This window comes from Argopecten irradians, chromosome 15 (genome assembly GCF_041381155.1).
Source record: "Argopecten irradians isolate NY chromosome 15, Ai_NY, whole genome shotgun sequence".
NCBI classification, from domain to species: Eukaryota; Metazoa; Mollusca; class Bivalvia; order Pectinida; family Pectinidae; genus Argopecten; species Argopecten irradians.
The window spans coordinates 14,683,321-14,702,939 of record NC_091148.1 but is presented as its reverse complement, the minus strand read 5'-3'; the positions used below and the strand labels follow the sequence as shown (position 1 = coordinate 14,702,939).

The window sequence follows — 19,619 nt, the reverse complement described above, 5'->3', positions numbered from 1 at the left end:
AAAATAGTATATTGATCCACAAACTTGTGGCGGAGGAATATATTCGGGCACTGACCCGACCTTGCCCTTCAAAAACAAATAAGAAAATAAACCAAAGAATCTATCATTTGATTTTTAATGTTATTTTTGATACTTTTAAAGTTAACAACGTATATCTTTTAGTATGAAGTTAAATAATTTTCAATATCAAATCAATCGAAATCCGATCTGTCAATAATTTGCAATGCACAGGCGCAGTGAACTCTGACAAAAACTTCCGGGGTGAAAGTACACGTTGGAAGACCGGTCCATCACCAGTTGCTGAAGCAGTGAAATTGCAGTTGTGATCGGAAGTTTAAACGTGACAAATGGCAGGCGGGAAGAAAAAGGCGACTAAGAACAAAGCTCAGAAAAATAATTATTATCACGGTAATGGTTGATACAAATTTAAAATCGCGTGACAGACAGATAGTTTGACAGGAAATGTCAAACTTTACTGCAACAGTGTAAGACCTACTTTTTTAATTAGGCCTAACATGCATGTCTATATTGTAGATATAAGATCATGCCTTTGACATGTAGTTATTGTTTTTTATGCATGCCATCCTCGTAACACACACGTTTTGAATACCCCAATTTAATATGTTTCGTTTGTTACTGTCTACTGTGAAATAACTAATAAATATAACAGGGAAAATACACTTGATACCCTGAACAGGAATCGAATCTTTATCGGATGTGAAAAATAGGACTCTACCGTCTGAGCTTAAGAAGCATGCTCTGCTCAGCTGGGTGGGAGAGGCCGTATTTAACACTATGTACATGTACATGCCACACCGATCCGTTCCATGTACAATATAATATGTACAACTGTACTCCTTGCCTTTCTTATAAATTTTCTAAATCTCAGCCCATATGTCTCTCTAACCACCTTCTGTTGGCACCAATGTATAGAAGCTAAAAGTAAAAGGGGGGGAATACATATGATTCCTGTTGAGCGCTCAGGCCAGGAATAAAACTAGGGCTGGCTGGCCTGATTCTCCGATGTTAAAAAATAAGACTATACTGATTACTAAGAAGCATACCGGTATACGGGCGTTTCAAGATCTCAAAAAGAGTGGGTAGAGTACAATTTACCGTCGATTAGTCCCACCTTCTGGTGATTATGACATCACGAAACTCACGTCAAATGATGACGTAATAATCACCTGATGGTGGAACTAATCAACGGTAAATTGTAATTTACCTACGTGGTTTTGGGATCTCGATTCACATTCAGAAATTTCATTTGAATTCAATTACATATTGTGTTATTGTTTCTTAATTTAGCATATGATATTTTTTATCTTTTTGATCTTTCAGAAAATGATTCTAACAATAAAAAACGACAGCCAACACCTGAAAAGCAAAAACCAGTACAGAATGGAGCCAAGAAGTCCGAGTCAGCTCAAAAGGCATCAAGTCAAAAGACATCTAAACCTCACACAAAGCAAGGCGGACGGTCCTGCTGCTCAGTTATTTGTGTTCTATTTATTATTTCCTCAATGGTAGCCGTGGGTGCTGGTATATACGCTAATGAAGAATATCAAGTACTTCTTGGTATGGATTTCTTTTTATCATGTTTTTAATTTAATTAATTGGTATTCACTTATGATAATACTTGGGAATCACAGGGGTTTTATTTCCCTGGAAACATACAATGTATAATTATATAGAGATTGCCATGGAGACTCCTTCATTGTCTTTGCTGATGGCATATAGGGACCAGCAGCCAGTCATAATAGGCATTTTTTCTCGGCTTTGGCTATTACACCTGATATCTATTGATTGTAAAATGGCTAATTTGACAATCCCTCTTTTATATATTTCTGATTTTGCTTCTGATTTTACTAAATTCATGGGTTAAAAAAATTTGTGAAATTTAATACCTTGAGAAATTTTTTTCAAAATCAATGGTTTTACGTATGATTAACACTTTCTGAGACTATAAAGGTGATCCGTGAAAATACACCCCTGCAAATATTTTCTGAGCAGTAAATCATGAAAAAGTCTGAACAAAATTAAACAACTTTACTATAAAGTAAGTAATCAAATCACATCTAAGGACAATGCACGTTTATTCATATTCATATTCCTCAACTTTATTAAATGAAATGATATTCTAACAGTTTAAGTATATTAAATCCAAAGTCTATGGATGTTAATTTGAATTATAATATTTAGAAAATTAATGTCAATTATTGATATATTTGCTCTTAATTTGAAAATAGAATAGATTGACAGTATATATTTGACTGAACATTACAATTGAATATTCAAATTATTTTTATTATTCTGTTTATATTTCAGACAGGACATTAGAGAAATACGAAGTAAAAGATAAGCTACTTGTTGTGTATGAAAAACTCAGATCACTTAAAGCTCAACTACATGAGGCATTCTTACAGATTAAAGCACAAATGACAGAACCTGAATCTGAGAAGAGTCAAAGGCCAAAGACAAATTCTGCAGGTCAAAAGACAGAAGATTTTGAGGAAATGGCGCAAAAAGAGGAACAAGGTGAAGAATTAATGGAACAGAATGTTCAAGAGACTCAATATCAGCAAGAAACAACTGACATGGAATTAGAAGATGAGTTTTCAGAGAAGACCAATGTGAATGATCACACTGAACAAGAACAATTTGAAGGCCTTGACACAGAACAACCTGAACAGATGCAAGACCTTGAACAAGAACAGTTTGAAAGCCTTGATCAAGAAGAACCAGAACAGATGCAAGACATTGAACAAAAACAATTTGAAAGCCTTGAAGTAGAACAGCCTGAACAGATGCAAGACATTGAACAAGAACAAGCAGAAGGCCATGAAACAGAGCAATATGAATACATTCAAGACATTGAACAAGAACACATTGAAAACTATGAAACAGTGGAACAAATGGGAGCCTTAGAACCAGAGCATGTTGAAACTTTGGTCAAATCTGATCTAGAAGCCATACAGGTTGATACGACTGAACAGGAACAGGAACCTCAGATTCCCGAAGTTGTAGAACCTGACACTGATGGGAAAAAGCCTGAGGAAGCTGATGAATTAGTAGTTGAACAACAATTTAATGAACCAGAAAATGTGGTTTATAATGAACCTGAACCTGTGCAGACTTCTCAAACAAAATTAGATGAAACCTCTGAACCTGAACATCCAGATTTATCACAGACAAATCAAAAGGCTAAACCAGTACAGCCTGAACTTGATCAGTCAGAACTGAACCAATTCAATGAGCCTGAAGTTGTGGAAATCACTGATATGGAGAAAGAAAGGGTTATTGAACCAGAACATCATGAAGTCACACAACCAGAAGTAACTGGATCTACTGAACCAGAGCTAACTCTTGCTACTGAACCAGAAACATTGCACGTTAGTAGAGAGGAGGAAATCCTTGAACCAGTTGAACCTCAAGCCTATGGAGACAGAGAAAGTTCCTGAACCTGCACAACCAGAAATCATTGAGTCAATTCCAGAACAGATTAATGAGCCCTTACAGCCTGAACCAGAACTTGTGATGGTAAAATCGGAACCAAAAGAGACAAAAGAAAAGGAACAAGAATTATCTGAAGTGCAAACTGAACAACTTGAAAATGTTGCTGAACATGATTTGGGTAATTTAGAAATGAAAATTTCATCCATGCTGGATAACGAAGATGATGCAGAAGATCAAGTTGATCCAAAAGATACTGCCCCTGAACCAATCCGAGAGGAAGTTACCCCTGGTCCAATCAGAGATGGCATTACTTCTGAACCAATCAAAGAGGAGGTTACTCCTAAACCAATAAGAGAAGAGGTTACTCCTGAACCAATGAGAGAAGAGGTTACTCCTGAACCAATTAAAGAGGAGGCGACTCCTGAACCAATTAAAAAACAGGTTACCCCTGAACCAATTAAAGATGAGGCGACTCCTGAAACAATTCAAAAACAGGTTACCCCTGAACCAATTAAAGAGGAGGCGACTCCTGAACCAATTAAAAAACAGGTTACCCCTGAACCAATTAAAGATGAGGCGACTCCTGAAACAATTCAAAAACAGGTTACCCCTGAACCAATTAAAGAGGAGGCGACTCATGAACCAATAAAAAAAGAGGTTACACCTGAACCAATTAAAGATGAGGCGACTCCTGAACCAATAAAAAAAGATGATACTCCTGAACCAATTAAAAAGGAGGTTACTCCAGAACCAATTAGAGAAGAGGTTACACCTGAACCAATTAAAGTTGAGGTGACTCCTGAACCAATTAAAAAGGAAGATACCCCTGAACCAATTAGAGAAGAGGTTACACCTGAACCAATAAAAAAAGAGAATACTCCTGAACCGATAAGAGAGGAGGTGTCGTCTGAGCCAGTAAAAGTTCAAGCTACCTCTGAGCCAGATATAAAGAAAGCTGATAAAATAGAAAATGAAGAAAAGGCTACTGTAGAACAAGGTAAAGCAAAGGCAAGTTCTGAACCAGTTAAAAACGAAGAGCAAAAGAAAGAAGAAACGGACAATATTAAAGAAGCAAAGACAGATGAAAAGAAGTCTGAGAAAGAAGAAGAAAAAATAAGAAAAGCGGAGGAGAAGGCTGCCTATCCAAAACTGTTGATAACAAATAGCCGAGACTACAGGAACAGAAAGAGACTGGACAGTGCAGACCAACTTAGTGAAGAGGTAGGATATAGCAAGTTGTGGGGCTTTGATTTAATGTAACAGAATTAACTGAATATTGTAAATTAAATGTTTAGAACTCTTTTTGAAATTTCTTAAAACTTGGAAGTAATTCATCACATTCCTCATGATAGCTCAGTGATATTTCTTCTTATATAACTGGGGTCGGTAAACGACCCCATTTCCAATGCCAAACCCCCCTATTTTTTTCCCCAATTAGGATGAAAAATTCCCAAATCAAATTTCTGAAAAACAAACAAAACTGAAAAGCTCTCCCCTCGTTGTTTAATTTAAAACAAGCTACTCTGAAACTGTATATAGTTATGGCCGTCACCTTTTGATAAAATGAAACAGTTTACTGTTTTATAATATCTAATCACTTATTATACCATGTTCAGTAATGAGTAACTTTTTTCCAAAACTGCTCTTTTTGCGATTAAAAATTCCCAATTTGTTCAGTGTTCAATCTACGGATACTTTCCGTGGGTCCTTTTCAATGATTTTTGTGAAAACAATGGGTCCCACAGTGTTTATATATATATAGACACCCGTTCCCAGAAATTTCATGGGTCCTTTTAAAATTCTGTGAGTCCAGGACTCGGGATGCGCACGTAGATTTATCACTGTTTGTTACAAAAACTTTTTCCCCAAAATACCCCGAAAAATCACTGTAGCTTCAGTGAATATCAGATACCTTCAGTGAATGTTGGATACATTCAGTGAATGTTGGATACCTTCAGTGAATGTCAAATACCTTCAGTTTTGAGTTAACTTTAAGGAGAATTTTTGTTTTTGGCTGTGTTTGGAGGAGTTATGTTGTGATAACGTTCATAATTATTGTCAATGATGTCCGAAATCAACCACGACTCGCAATAGTTTCTAGTTCTTTTAAATTTGATTGTATGAATTTTTGCTTTAAATCAATATCTACCATGTGTTTATTGAGTTATGAAATGTAACATGCATGAAATTTGCATAAATGTTATCCAATGATTCTATTTTGTAACTTGTCTTGTATTGAAGTAATTTGAGTATATCAAGGTTTGTGAATATGAATTTGAAAGACATAAGTTTCATGTATCTTATATCTAATATAAAATGAACACCCATATCAAAGGGCCCTGTTTTTTTGTGTATTTGTTGAGAAATGTGTCATCATTTATATAATTCTTGACATGTATATAAAAAAAACTGTACTAATGTGTTCCACTACAAGTTTGTGTTAATGTTATAGGGAGATTTGGAAGGAGCTTTAGCCAAGTACGACATTGTCTTACAAAACTATCCTGTTAATGTTATAGGGAGATTTGGAAGGAGCTTTAGCCAAGTACGACATTGTCTTACAAAACTATCCTGTTAATGTTATAGGGAGATTTGGAAGGAGCTTTAGCAAAGTACGACAAGGTCTTACAAAACTACCCAAACAGTCCAAGGGCAAATTACGGCAAAGGTTTGGTTCTGGACAAGATGGCCGAAAAAAGGCAGAGCAATGCCTTCCTAGAACAAGCTATCACCAGCCTGGACACACTGCTCAATATACCTGATGTTCCAGATAGGTTGTTGCAACTCGGTGGACGTCATTTGGCGGAAAGACAACAGTTCAGAGGTTAGTTGTAACTTGCTTATCCCTTCACTTTAAAGATGCTCCAACGTTGACAGAGCATAAACAACACTCGTCATTTGAACAGTACATGTGAAATAATCTATTTAGCTTTTGGTGCATGCTCAATCAGTACCTGATTTGGTATAGGGCTTAGTGCCATGGATTTTTTGGGTGGCAATTAATTATTTTTAATATTTTTATCTTTAAGTAAAATAAAAAGCACACACCTTTCAGTGGTAGTAATGGTGTTAAGTAAGTTACTTCTGTAATTGAAGAGAAATATCAATTTGTGTGCCCCTGCTTTTTGTAGAGAAAAAACACAATTAATGAGCGATGGAGCATCTTAGATCAATTTAGGCAGGTCTACAACTATACTTTTCATTTGCCATACAGAGGTTCAATCTGATTAAAACACAGATCCTTATAACCACTCCGTTCAATATAGGATCTGACAATATCCCATAAGGGGTCACGTCCAGATGACCTTTATACCACGTGTACTTCAGAGCAAATGCAGTTTCTACACCTTACAACATCAAATGAAAACGTCTTTTCGCCCCAGTATACCTATACAATTAGCTTTGTTGTGCACTTCGGGCGATATGACTGCATACACGAAAATAATTTTGACAGCTTTTTCAAACTATTTCGTCCCCAGTCAAGATTCTGGCAGTGCCAATTTGATTGGCCATTTCAAAAGGTCATCTTGACGTGACCCCTAATGGGATGTTCTCAGATCCTCTTATCCAACGTAGTGATAATAAGGATCTGTATTTTAATCTGCCATTGGGTTTTGAGATCACAGTCCCCGCAGTAGAGGGTCAGTGGTTATGTGTCGGGTGCTCTTTGGCTTGGAGCATGATACAGTATGACTCGTGTAAACTTTACCATATCATCATATAACCCCATGCCCTCCACCTTTCAGTTGTGAGTTCAAATCCCATGTGGAGCAGTTGCCTGGTACTGACTGCTGGTCGGTGGGTTTTTTTGTGGATACTCTGGCTTACCTTTACCATCAGACCCTGGCATATTTTAAAATGACTCTGACTGTTAAACTTATTAAACCTAAGTAAACTTAATAAAACATTTAATTTATAAACAGCATGATCAGTTATACGAGTTTGAGTTCATTTAAAGATTGAACTGTATGTTGATAATTCAATTCAGTTCAATATAATTCAAATATTTCATTAACTTGTCCTATGTAAAGATAAAATATATTACACAGGTTATAACATTGTCTGAATTCTCCCACTCTCTCAATCAGTCTACATAACTATGAGACAATAGAAAACAAGTAAAGATTTCCATTCTGATCTGCCAGAGTTACCTCCCCTTGTCTTACTCCATCAGTACAGATGAAATAACACGACAGACCAGAAAGTTAACTCCAAACTCACAAGATGAAATGATTTCAATCAACACATATGTAATGATAATCGTAATCAACACAGAGAGCAATATTGTTTGTAGATGAATCTCACTTACATAAGGCAACAAAAAAAAAAAATGTCTGTTTAGGGTTACCCGACCAACCCTAATTTTTTACCCCCGATCCTAATTTTTTTTTCACTTTTCTACAAAAAAAAAATTGGTACCGGCCATTATTTTAGAGTGAAAGACACTAAAAAAACAAAAAAAAATCCTCCCGACCTACCGACCCTATTTTATTTGCTAATGTAACCCTAAACAGACATGTTTTTTTTAAATTTGGCCTTATATACGTATGTTTGTTTATCACACAGTGACATGTGATATACAATACATAAATATACCTGGTATTGTTGTATATTTCTTATACCGAAGCTTCCTGCCAAGGGCTTAAAAAATGATACCCCAAAATAATTATACTGAATAATTATTACCAGGTAAAGCCTCTTAATATCATATGATGTTCCATTTATCAGTTAGAAATGTGATATTAAGATGAATATGATATTAACAGTTGAGAGCATTCTCACTCATTTTCATGGATCAAAACAGATGATGTTACCAATAATTTGTGGAAAATGACATATAGTAAATCAATAAGAAGATAAATATATAAAAACACTGACTTTCATAACTAAGAATAGATATTTTATAGAAAAGTTAATTATGTGAGAAACATATGACAATTATTTCATTTAATATTTGTACCTCTGAATACATGGATTCCCTGTTCATGTGTCAGTTTTCTGGTGATTGTGACTTCGCAAAAATCATGTCAAACTATGTTGTTTCTTTGTTGTAATTGTACAACATTAATTTATTTCTAACAGGTTGGGGTGATAAAGCTGCAAAGACCTGGCGCCATCTAGTGGAGAAGTTCCCAGAGGATTACAACATGCGAAATCAGCTTGGGTTAAGCTACATTCTCACCGGAAACATGGCAGCAGCTAAGAACGCATTCTCAGAGGTAAAGTGTTAAAAGTAAATCTGATTGTAAACTTCGAAGATACAGGGACATGACTACCACCAGTTATATTTGAGTGAGATGGAAACTTTGATATTTTTCCCAAATGCAAACTAGCACTTTTATATTCACCATAAAACCTCATACAGTCTGTACAGTATAACCCCTCTAACTGAAACCCACATTCCTCAAATACCCCCCATTTGTCGAATTGATCGCATATGGTCCCGAAGGTGTCCTTATATATTTCATGTAACAAAACGAATACCTCTTATTCCTCGAGCAGAAATATATCCACTTCTTATAAAAAACATACTATTAAACCATGTACATTATGTATATGTCGAACAGGTGTTCAGTCCTTGAGAAACATACCATATTTTCATGTACCGTATTCGACCCAATAAGCGCCCAGGGCGCTTAAGAAATTGTTAAAAATGAAAAGGTGCTAATAAGTCGAAAGTATTGCAAATCTATACCGCTTTATGTAATTTTGGTCCTTATTTATGCATGGGCAATTGAAATTGAGGCCTCAAAAAGGGGGAGAGATGCTTATAGGGACATGGGCACTTATTGGGTCGAATACGGTGATACATATTTTTTCAATTTGATATGGCTTTCAAAAACCACCTTCATAAAAATTCAAATTGCTGAAAATCATGGAAATTAAAATGTCATTGACATGCATTGTTTGTCATAGTTTGAGATAAGACATTTTGACTATCAGTAATTGATCGTGACCGACCTTGAATGAGTCAAATACCCTGTATTCTTAGAACTATTGATCTGGTTTTCTACTGTTATAGGGGTTTTACTGAATTCCATTGCAAAATTTTTTAATAAATCTGAATGATGAACTATCTGTCTTACAGGTTCTATCAATGCATGCAACTGATGGATTTGCAAAGGTTCACCTTGGTTTCATATTGAAATCCAATGACTTGAACTTTAAAGATGCAATTCCATTACTGCAAGAGGGGATAGCAACAGGAGAGCCCGGCACAGAGGATGGGAGATTCTATTTTCATTTAGGGGAGGCACTACAGCGATTAGGCGACAATGAGGAGGTAAGCAGCATTGTTTTACATTTGTGGTTTAAATGGTATGGGTTTTATAAATTTATTTTAAAATGAAAATTGAAAATAAAATTAAAGCCGGAGGATTTTGCTCGGTACGGAATTCGTAAAACATGATTGGTAGCTTTGGTGTTGATGAATTTAACCTGGTACGTATATGCAAGTTCAAAGGTATTGCTAATTATTAAAAAAATAAGAGAAATTAAGAATTGAAAGATGTTTACATATTAAAAACCTTCTCTATCATTAATTAAACAAAAAGCAGTTGAATGTCACATTAAATTGTCTATCAAATCTGCAATGTGAAACATATACCTACAGTGTAAGGCATGTCTCCTGCAGTCCTGTCCCATCCAGTCCCATCCTGTCCCATTCAGTCCTGTCCCGTCCTGTCCCATTCAGTCCAGTCCCATCCAGTTCCATCCTGTCCCATTCAGTCCTGTCCCGTCCTGTCCCATTCAGTCCAGTCCCATCCAGTCCCATCCTGTCCCATTCAGTCCTGTCCTGTCCTGTCCCATTCAGTCCTGTCCCATCCAGTCCCATCCTGTCCCATTCAGTCCTGTCCCGTCCTGTCCCATTCAGTCCAGTCCCATCCAGTTCCATCCAGTCTCGTCCAGTCCTGTCCCATTCAGTCCCATTCAGTCCTATCCTGTCCCATTCAATGTTTTATCCTGCGACCAGTATTGGTGTTGTCAGAATACACCTACATGTACCTCCTGTATGGCTGTATTTGGCACTGATGGAAACCAGCTGTATTTTAGAATTTTAGCACATCAGTGATTCGACTGACCTACTTCTGAGGCGAAACAACGAAAGACAGACATATTTGCAACAATGTTGGTTGTTTCAGCTAAAATATGTATTTTTATGAATGTTGCATGATAAATACCTGGTCAGTGTATTAAAATAAAAACTCTATCTTTTGCTCAGGTCAGAAAGAAAAAGGCGGCCCAACACTTTTGTCTTTTTAGCTCACCTGGTCCGAAGGACCAAGGTGAGCTTATGCCATACCGTGGCGTCCGGCGTCCGTCGTCCGTCGTCCGTCGTCCGTCGTCCGTCGTCCGTCGTCCGTCGTCCGTCGTCCGTCGTCCGTCGTCCGTCCGTCCGTCCGTCCGTCAACAATCGACTTCTTCTCCATAACCGCTGGTCGGATTTCAACAAAATTTGACTGGTAGCATCCTTATGGGCTACTAACTGAAAATTGTACAAATGATGGGGCTGACCCCCCAGGGGCCTGAGAGGCGGGGCCAAAAGGGGTCAATTTGGCTATTTCCATATAAACGACTTCTTCTCTGAAACCAAGCATGGGATAGCACCCATAATGCAATGGTAGCATCCTTATAGGGTGGGGATTCAAAATTGTACAAATGATGGGGCTGACCCCCCGGGGGCCTGAGGGGCGGGGTCAAATGGGGTCAATTTGGCTATTTCCATATAAACGACTTCTTCTCTGAAACCAAGCATGGGATAGCACCCATAATGCAATGGTAGCATCCTTATAGGGTGGGGATTCAAAATTGTACAAATGATGGGGCTGACCCCCCGGGGGCCTGAGGGGCGGGGTCAAATGGGGTCAATTTGGCTATTTCCATATAAACGACTTCTTCTCTGAAACTAAGCATGAGATAGCACTTATAATGCAATGGTAGTATCGTTATAGGGTAGGGATTAAAAATTGTACAAATGATGTGGCTGACCCCCCGGGGGCCTGAGGGGCGGGGTCAAATGGGGTCAATTTGGCTATTTCCATATAAACGACTTCTTCTCTGAAACCAAGCATTGGATAGCACCCATAATGCAATGGTAGCATCCTTATAGGGTGGGGATTCAAAATTGTACAAATGATGTGGCTGACCCCCCGGGGGCCTGAGGGGCGGGGTCAAATGGGGTCAATTTGGCTATTTCCATATAAACGACTTCTTCTCTGAAACTAAGCATGAGATAGCACTCATAATGCAATGGTAGTATCGTTATAGGGTAGGGATTAAAAATTGTACAAATGATGTGGCTGACCCCCCGGGGCCTGAGGGGCGGGGTCAAATGGGGTCAATTTGGCTATTTCCATATAAACGACTTCTTCTCTGAAACCAAGCATTGGATAGCACCCATAATGCAATGGTAGCATCCTTATAGGGTGGGGATTCAAAATTGTACAAATGATGGGGCTGACCCCCCGGGGGCCTGAGGGGCGGTGTCAAATGGGGTCAATTTGGCTATTTCCATATAAACGACTTCTTCTCTGAAACTAAGCATGAGATAGCACTCATAATGCAATGGTAGTATCTTTATAGGTTGGGGATTCAAAATTGTACAAATGATGTGGCTGACCCCCCGGGGGGCCTGAGGGGCGGGGTCAAAAGGGTTCAATTTGGCTATTTCCATATAAACGACTTCTTCTCTGAAACTAAGCATGAGATAGCACTCATAATGCAATGGTAGTATCGTTATAGGGTAGGGATTCAAAATTGTACAAATGATGTGGCTGACCCCCGGGGGCCCTGAGGGGCGGGGTCAAATGGGGTCAATTTGGCTATTTCCATATAAACGACTTCTTCTCTGAAACCAAGCATTGGATAGCACCCATAATGCAATGGTAGCATCCTTATAGGGTGGGGATTCAAAATTGTACAAATGATGGGGCTGACCCCCCGGGGGCCTGAGGGGCGGTGTCAAATGGGGTCAATTTGGCTATTTCCATATAAACGACTTCTTCTCTGAAACTAAGCATGAGATAGCACTCATAATGCAATGGTAGTATCTTTATAGGTTGGGGATTCAAAATTGTACAAATGATGTGGCTGACCCCCCGGGGGGCCTGAGGGGCGGGGTCAAAAGGGTTCAATTTGGCTATTTCCATATAAACGACTTCTTCTCTGAAACCAAGCATGGGATAGCACCCATAATGCAATGATAGCATCCTTATAGGATGGGGATTCAAAATTGTACAAATGATGGGGCTGACCCCCAGGGGGCCTGAGGGGCGGGGTCAGAAGGGGCCAATTTGGCTATTTCCATATAAACGACTTCTTCTCTGAAACTAAGCATGGTATAGCACCCATAATGCAATGGTAGCATCTTTATAGGGTGGGGATTCAAAATTGTGCAAATGATGGGGCTGACCCCCAGGGGGCTGAGGGGCGGGGGGTCGAAAGTGGCCAATTTGGCTCTTTCCATATAAAACGACTTTCTTCTCTGAAACTAAGCACGGTATAGCACCCATAATACAATGGTAGTATCCTTATAGTGTGGGGATTCAAAATTGTGCAAATGATAGGGCTAACCCCCCGGGGGCCTGAGGGGGGGGTCAAAAGTGGTCAGACTTTTTCTCTGCAAACTTAACATGGGATTACGCTCATAATGCAATGGTTACATCCTTATAGGGTTTGGATTCAAAATTTTGCACTGACCCCCGGGGGCCTGAAGGGTGGGGTCAAAAGGGGTCAGAAAACTAAGAATGGAAGGCACTTATAATGCAATGGTAGCTTCCTTTAGCAAATGATAGGGCTACCCGGGGCCTTAGACGGCAATAGATGCGAGGTCGAACAATGGCTATATTTTCATAAAATTACTTTATCTCTGCCTATGTATTGGATAGCATATTTGTATGGTATCAATAGCTTCATTGGGTTGTGGATTCAAAATTAACTTTGCAAATTTTTTAATTGTCAGAGTCTTGTGATAATTACTAAAAAAAAACCAGGTGAGCGTACAGGCCTCTGGGCTCTTGTTTAGCATTGCCAGAATAGAACTAAATATTTAGACATTTATTATTTATTCTGTATATATCATGTCCAGTGTCCCCTTGGGTTGTGTCTTGACATCTGATGCCGTGGAGGTTAAAACATTTCTAGTTTACATTCTGATTTTTTAGGCTTACAAAGTCTACCATCAAGGGGCTGACAAAGGTCTCTTCCTGTCGGCCTACCAAAGGTCTCTATATAATGTGTGGTCACTGAAAAGTCAACCCTGGTGGACAGTAGAGCAAACAGGCTATGGCAGACACATAAAGGTAGGTACCAGAAATAAATCTCATATACCACATATCTTGTAATGTTATTTTTGTGATTTTGTTGAAGATTATTGAGATGGAAAAATTTTTCCCATGAAAAAGTAAGTATTGTTCAGAGTAAAACACATGTTCTTTTATTTCCAGATCACACAATCTGAATATGCAAAATTTTTCTCCACTGAATAAAAAAATTGCAGTTGTTTGACTCACCTATATAATCAGTATAACTATAATAATATACAGCATCAGTTATATCTATCTAGAAATTACACCTCTCTTGTGTAAAATTTGTATAGATTTTTCATGGCTTGAAAAGCTTATGGAGCTTTATATAATACACAGGAATAGGCTTATTACCATGCATAGTTAATGTACGTACTTTGATAGTTAAATCAAACTACTGTATGTAGTACTGTAGCACATAATAGATAGTATACATGGTAAAATCAAAGTACTGAATGTACTGTTGCACATGTCATGGTAAGATCAAAGTACTGAATGCACTGTTTCACATGATATGGTAAGATCAAAGTACTGAATGCACTGTTGCACATGTTATGGTAAGATCGAAGTACTGAATGCACTGTTGCACATGATATGGTAAGATCAAAGTAATGAATGTATTGCAGTACAAAAAACGTTTTAGAGTTGATATATGCAAAGAAGTGATTCTTACACTGTTGACAAATTGATTGTCAAATTTTAGAGCCAATCTGTCCCTTTATCAAGTGGAGATATGGATATGCATATTCAGTTATTAAAAAAAGACAGACTTTTAAGATACATGTCAATTCTCAAATAAAACTCCCCTTCTAAGAACAAAATAAGTAAAAGTCCAATGTTGCAGATAATTTATCAATGAAAGCAAAAATGGTAACTTAAACAAAAGTTAATTGATTTAGAAGAAGTTTAAAGTTAATTGATTTAGAAGAAGTTTGTAATCTAGAAATCAAATCTAGATTTAGTGAGTACATAATATTCACTTAATTTGCTCTTGCTATGAAAAAGTGGTAAAATGGGCCCATGGGTTTGTCAATGCTGTCCTGTTCTATACTGTTCTGTCCTGCCTCTTCATATTTCACACAGAATCAAATAAGTTTTTGGTTTTATTCAGAAGCATATACATCTTGCATACATGTGTATTTTTATCCACATATGTTGAATATCAACAGCTGTTAGAAGACAACTGGAAGGTCATCAGAGATGAAGCTTTGAGTCTGCTCAATTCTAACACCAAGGATTTCCTACCAGAGGAAGAGAATCTCAGGGAAAAGGGAGACTGGAAACAGTTAACATTATTCAGTAGAGGTATGTAGATATTCAGAAATACTAATATAAACCAACTTTTGTGAATTTTGCTGTCAAAACAAATTCCGTAATGTTTACCTTAGTGAACTAACATCTAAATTATGATACTGATAGAAAATACCAGTCTTTTTTTAAATCCACGAACTTGTTTTGAAATGCATATCGGGAAATTAAGTAGCTGTGAAAGAAAATCGATGTACTGTAATTTTGAAAAGTGTTATTTTGCGAAACAAAATACACTTATCTGCAGAATACGTTTTGCAATTATGCAATAACTTGCAACAGGAGAATAGCACCACTTCGATTGTAATTCAAATAGTATAAACAGTACAGTAAAACATGGTTATAACAAATTTCTTGGGACCAACAACGTTACTTCGTTATAAGAATAGATCGTTATACACATATTACACTCTTCTTAAAAGAACCTGACGAAAATGGAAAATTCAATACCATGTTGTAAACGTTTTTTGTTATAGACACGTTTTATTGTACAATTTATGTATCGCTTCGAATTATGCACGTTTATATGAGTTCCTTCCCCTTAATCATAAATCAATTAGAGATTATTCCTTTTAACCATAAATTAAGCTTATTGTAATTAGAGTTTCTTCCTTTTAACCATTAATTAAGCTTATTTTAATTAGAGATTATTCCCTCATAAATCAAGCTTATTCTTATTAAAGATTCTTCCTTTTAACCATAAATAATTTAAAGCTTATTTTAATTAAAGATTCTTCTTTTTAACCATTAATCAAGCTTATTATACATTGTAATTAGAGATTCTTGTTTTTCACCATAAATCAAGCTTATTCTAATTAGAGATTTTTCCATTTAACAATAAGTCAAGCTTATTTAAATTAGAGATTCTTCCTTTTAACAATAAATAAAACTTTTGATTATTAACATCTATTCTTATTTTCTGTAATACATTCTGTAAATTTACTTTCTTTCCCAGCTACGTATATCGCGATATTCATTTCAAAATAATAAACAATTTCACAATGATAAACAAACGTGTATTTATTTCCTAAGGCAGTACATTCAAGTTCAGAGTACATGTTGTGTTATTGAAATTAAGCACATAAATCTGGTGTTTTCCTTCCAATGCCCTTATTTTGCTAATATAAAAGACAAAATCACAATGCCTAGGGTAAAAACTGCAACACTATTATGTAAGTAGCGTAAACGATTTTATATCTTGTTCATGCTGTTTCCAATTCACAGTCATCCTCTCACAATTGAAAGCAATGTATTTCATTGGTGAACTCCAGTGACAAATTTTTCTTCATTTAAAATAATTTTAGGAAGAAAAGATAAAAATAACTGTAACAAGGCGCCAAAGACTTGTGAAATTATTGACCAGATTCCGGACTCGAAAGATTGTCGCCGTGGCCAGGTAAGATATGTTTGATGTGTATCATAAATATCTTAAATTATTTAATTTCTTGTAGGGGAAATTCTCAATGATACAGCCTGTTTAATTTATGTTATTAATTTTTTTTTACTTATAGGTGAAATTCTCTGTGATGCAGCCTGGGGTACATGTCTGGCCCCATTGTGGTCCTACAAACTGCCGTCTCCGTGCCCATCTCGGACTAGTGGTGCCACCTGGTCCGAAAATCCGAGTTGTCAATGAAACGAGGTACAGTTAAACGTAAAACAATCTAGCTATGAGCTATTCGTTTATTACAGTCTACCTGAGAATAATCAGCTCCCTTTTCCATTTTGCCAATTTTTGCCAATAGCTCTCAGGAAGAGAAATTATTTCCCTTTTCCATTTTGTTGATTTTTGCCAATCGCCCCCAGGAAGAGAATTGTTTCCCTATTCCATTTTGTTGTTTTTTGCCAATAGCCCTCAGGAAGAGAATTGTTTCCCTTTTCCATTTTAATTTTTTTTTCAATAGCCTTTAAGAAGAGAAATTGTTGCCTTTCTTCATTTTGTTGATTATTGCCAATAACCCACAGGATTTTGTTGATTTTTTTTGCAAATAACTCCTAAGAAAAGAAAGGTATTTTAATTTTTGTTCCAAATAAAATGTTCATTTATGAATATATATTTTCAAGTTATTATTTGTATTGCGCAAATAGTCTTTTTCGCTTTTAAATTAGCAAAGTTTTATTGTAATACTCTACCTACTATTAGGGGCCTCAGTGGCAGAGCGGTTAAGTTACAAGGTACTGACCGCTTGTTAGTGGTTTTTCTCCGGGTACTCTGGCTTTCCTTCACCAACAAACATAGAACGTCCTTACATGACCCTGGCTATTACTAGGATGTTAAATAAAAAAAATAAAAAAACTTAAACCTCCACATATTGCAATATCTTTTATTACAAGGCATACTTTGAGGTTTTTACATATTACAGTATCTGGTATATCACTTTTGACAATGGGTTGGCAATAAAGGAAGAAACAGTTATATATATATTCAAATTTTTTATAATACAATGTTTCTGTTTTTGCAGACAATAGCAGGAAGGAAAAGTTTTAATTCTTTTATTTTTTTTATTTTTGATGATTCATTTGAACTTTTGGTGCTTGCAGACAATGGCTGGAATGAAAAGTGTTTATTTGGTGGTTTTTTTTTGTGAAACATTTCAATTTTTTGTGTTTGCAGACAATGGCAGGAAGGAAAAGTGTTTATTTTTGATGATTCATTTGAACATGAAGTATGGCATGATGGCGATAAACCCAGGATGGTGCTGATTGTGGATTTCTGGCATCCACAGCTAGACAAGGAGACAAAACGAGGACTTTCCTCCATATGATCCATGAGCTGTAAGCCCTATTTAGTCCATCTGATTAAGGTATTAAATTAGTTTGATTGGAAAATAAGATCTGTGTTCTGTTAGAAAAAGTCTACACCAAAATATTTTATTTTAGAAAATTTACCTGAATGTGAGTTGCAGATTATGGACTAGCGGTAGATTGTTACAACATAAAAAATCAATGTATATTGTTTATGTTCAGACTGAACTACCGATTTCTGGAAACAATAGATTTACCTTAGATTATATATTATATAAGATGAATTAGATTTCGACTTAAGTCAACCATTTTTTATTTTGATTAAAAGATTGGTACCCAAAGTGTGTAACAGCATTACGCTTTGAAGTTGTGAACACATTTTTAAATGAATTTCATGGTAATAATTGGCCATACGGTATTTGGTGTGTTGAAATTTACATCTGTACGAGATGTACTATGTACAGAAATAGGTAATAGAGAAATAACAAACAATCCACACAAAAAACTTTTGTAAGGTTTGTAATGAGGGACCACTCCTTTGATGTCGTCTTTTGAACATTTGATATTCTTGCTTATTTGATTGACATTTTGAAAATTTGATATCCTACTTTAAGCTAGACAGAATGTTTGAAAAAAATGATTCTAGCTTGAGAGAGGTTTTGAAAATATGATATCCTACCTTGACAGAGGTTTTGGATATTTGTTATTCTTGCTTGATGATAGATTTTGAAAATTAATATGTAAGTATGGATTTGTTTAAAGATGCTACACCGCTGACTAATGGTATTGTTTCTCTATAAAAAACAGGAGAAGAGGAAGTAGTACTTTTCTTCAATTACAAAAATTTCTTTACACCATTACCACTGTTGGAAAGTTTGAGCTTCTTATTTTACTTCAGGATGAAAATATTAAAAATCATAAGTTGTACTTCGAACAAAATTCCATGGCACTATGTCTTATATGGAATGAAGCACTGATTGCACATGTACCAAAAGCAAAATTCAATATTTTATTTTTTTGTCTTTAGACATATATATATACACAATGACACACTAATTATTGTTAAAATGATTGGTGTCGTTTATGCTCTGTCGGTAGTGGAGCATCTTTATTAAGTCTAAAGCAACCACATATATGGAAAAAGTGTTCTAATATCAATTAACTTTCGTTTGTAGACGAAGGAATATGAATAAATGAATTGATTTTGTAAAGTATGAGGAAATCATTCTAGAGTACATATGTATATTTACATATTGTAACATCTATCCTGAATGTGTAAAATATTGTTCGGAATGTCTTGAAAGAAAAAATATTCAGTCTAAATTTCCCATACTTAGTCCAAATCCATCATGAAATTGTAGTAATTCAGTAAGATTGTCATTGGCATCCTTCCTTCATGTCTTATTGTATTTACCAGTAAACAAATAGTGCTTACAAATTTAATATGTTAAAGTGAACAGTCGGGCAAGGATGGCTAAAGTAGGTAAAAATGGTGTGAATGTATCCAGTATTATTTCTTATGAAATAGAAAAATAAAATCTCTCGTCAAAATCTGTCTGCGTACGCAGAAATTAATTTAAAGTATAGGAATCCTAAAACGTCCTCCCGGCTGACTATGTCCGTGGTTACATTTCCACGCAGCCTCGCTTTCAATGCTTTCAACTTTTCTTTATTTCAATGGTCAGAACTTGGAAACTAAGCCGAACTTGACCTTCGTATTAATATGTGAGAATTTTTGGAAGGCTAATGAAAGCATTTAGACTGGTTTTCTTTGTCTGACTATTCACTTTAACTGTTAATTATATA

The 19,619-nt window shown here is 36.3% G+C and overlaps 1 protein-coding gene across 1 annotated transcript; it reads left to right on the top strand.

The window, feature by feature from the left end:
* Positions 1 to 255: 255 nt before the first annotated feature.
* LOC138309313 (neurofilament heavy polypeptide-like) lies at positions 256 to 18,437 on the top strand. The gene is given in 12 exon segments (XM_069250487.1): positions 256 to 408; positions 1,342 to 1,578; positions 2,329 to 3,436; positions 3,438 to 4,677; positions 6,043 to 6,280; positions 8,539 to 8,675; positions 9,545 to 9,739; positions 13,620 to 13,757; positions 14,930 to 15,065; positions 16,373 to 16,464; positions 16,580 to 16,710; positions 17,683 to 18,437. Coding segments are annotated over 12 exon segments (3,864 nt in total). The 5' UTR covers positions 256 to 347; the 3' UTR covers positions 17,834 to 18,437.
* The last annotated feature ends 1,182 nt before the right edge of the window (positions 18,438 to 19,619 follow it).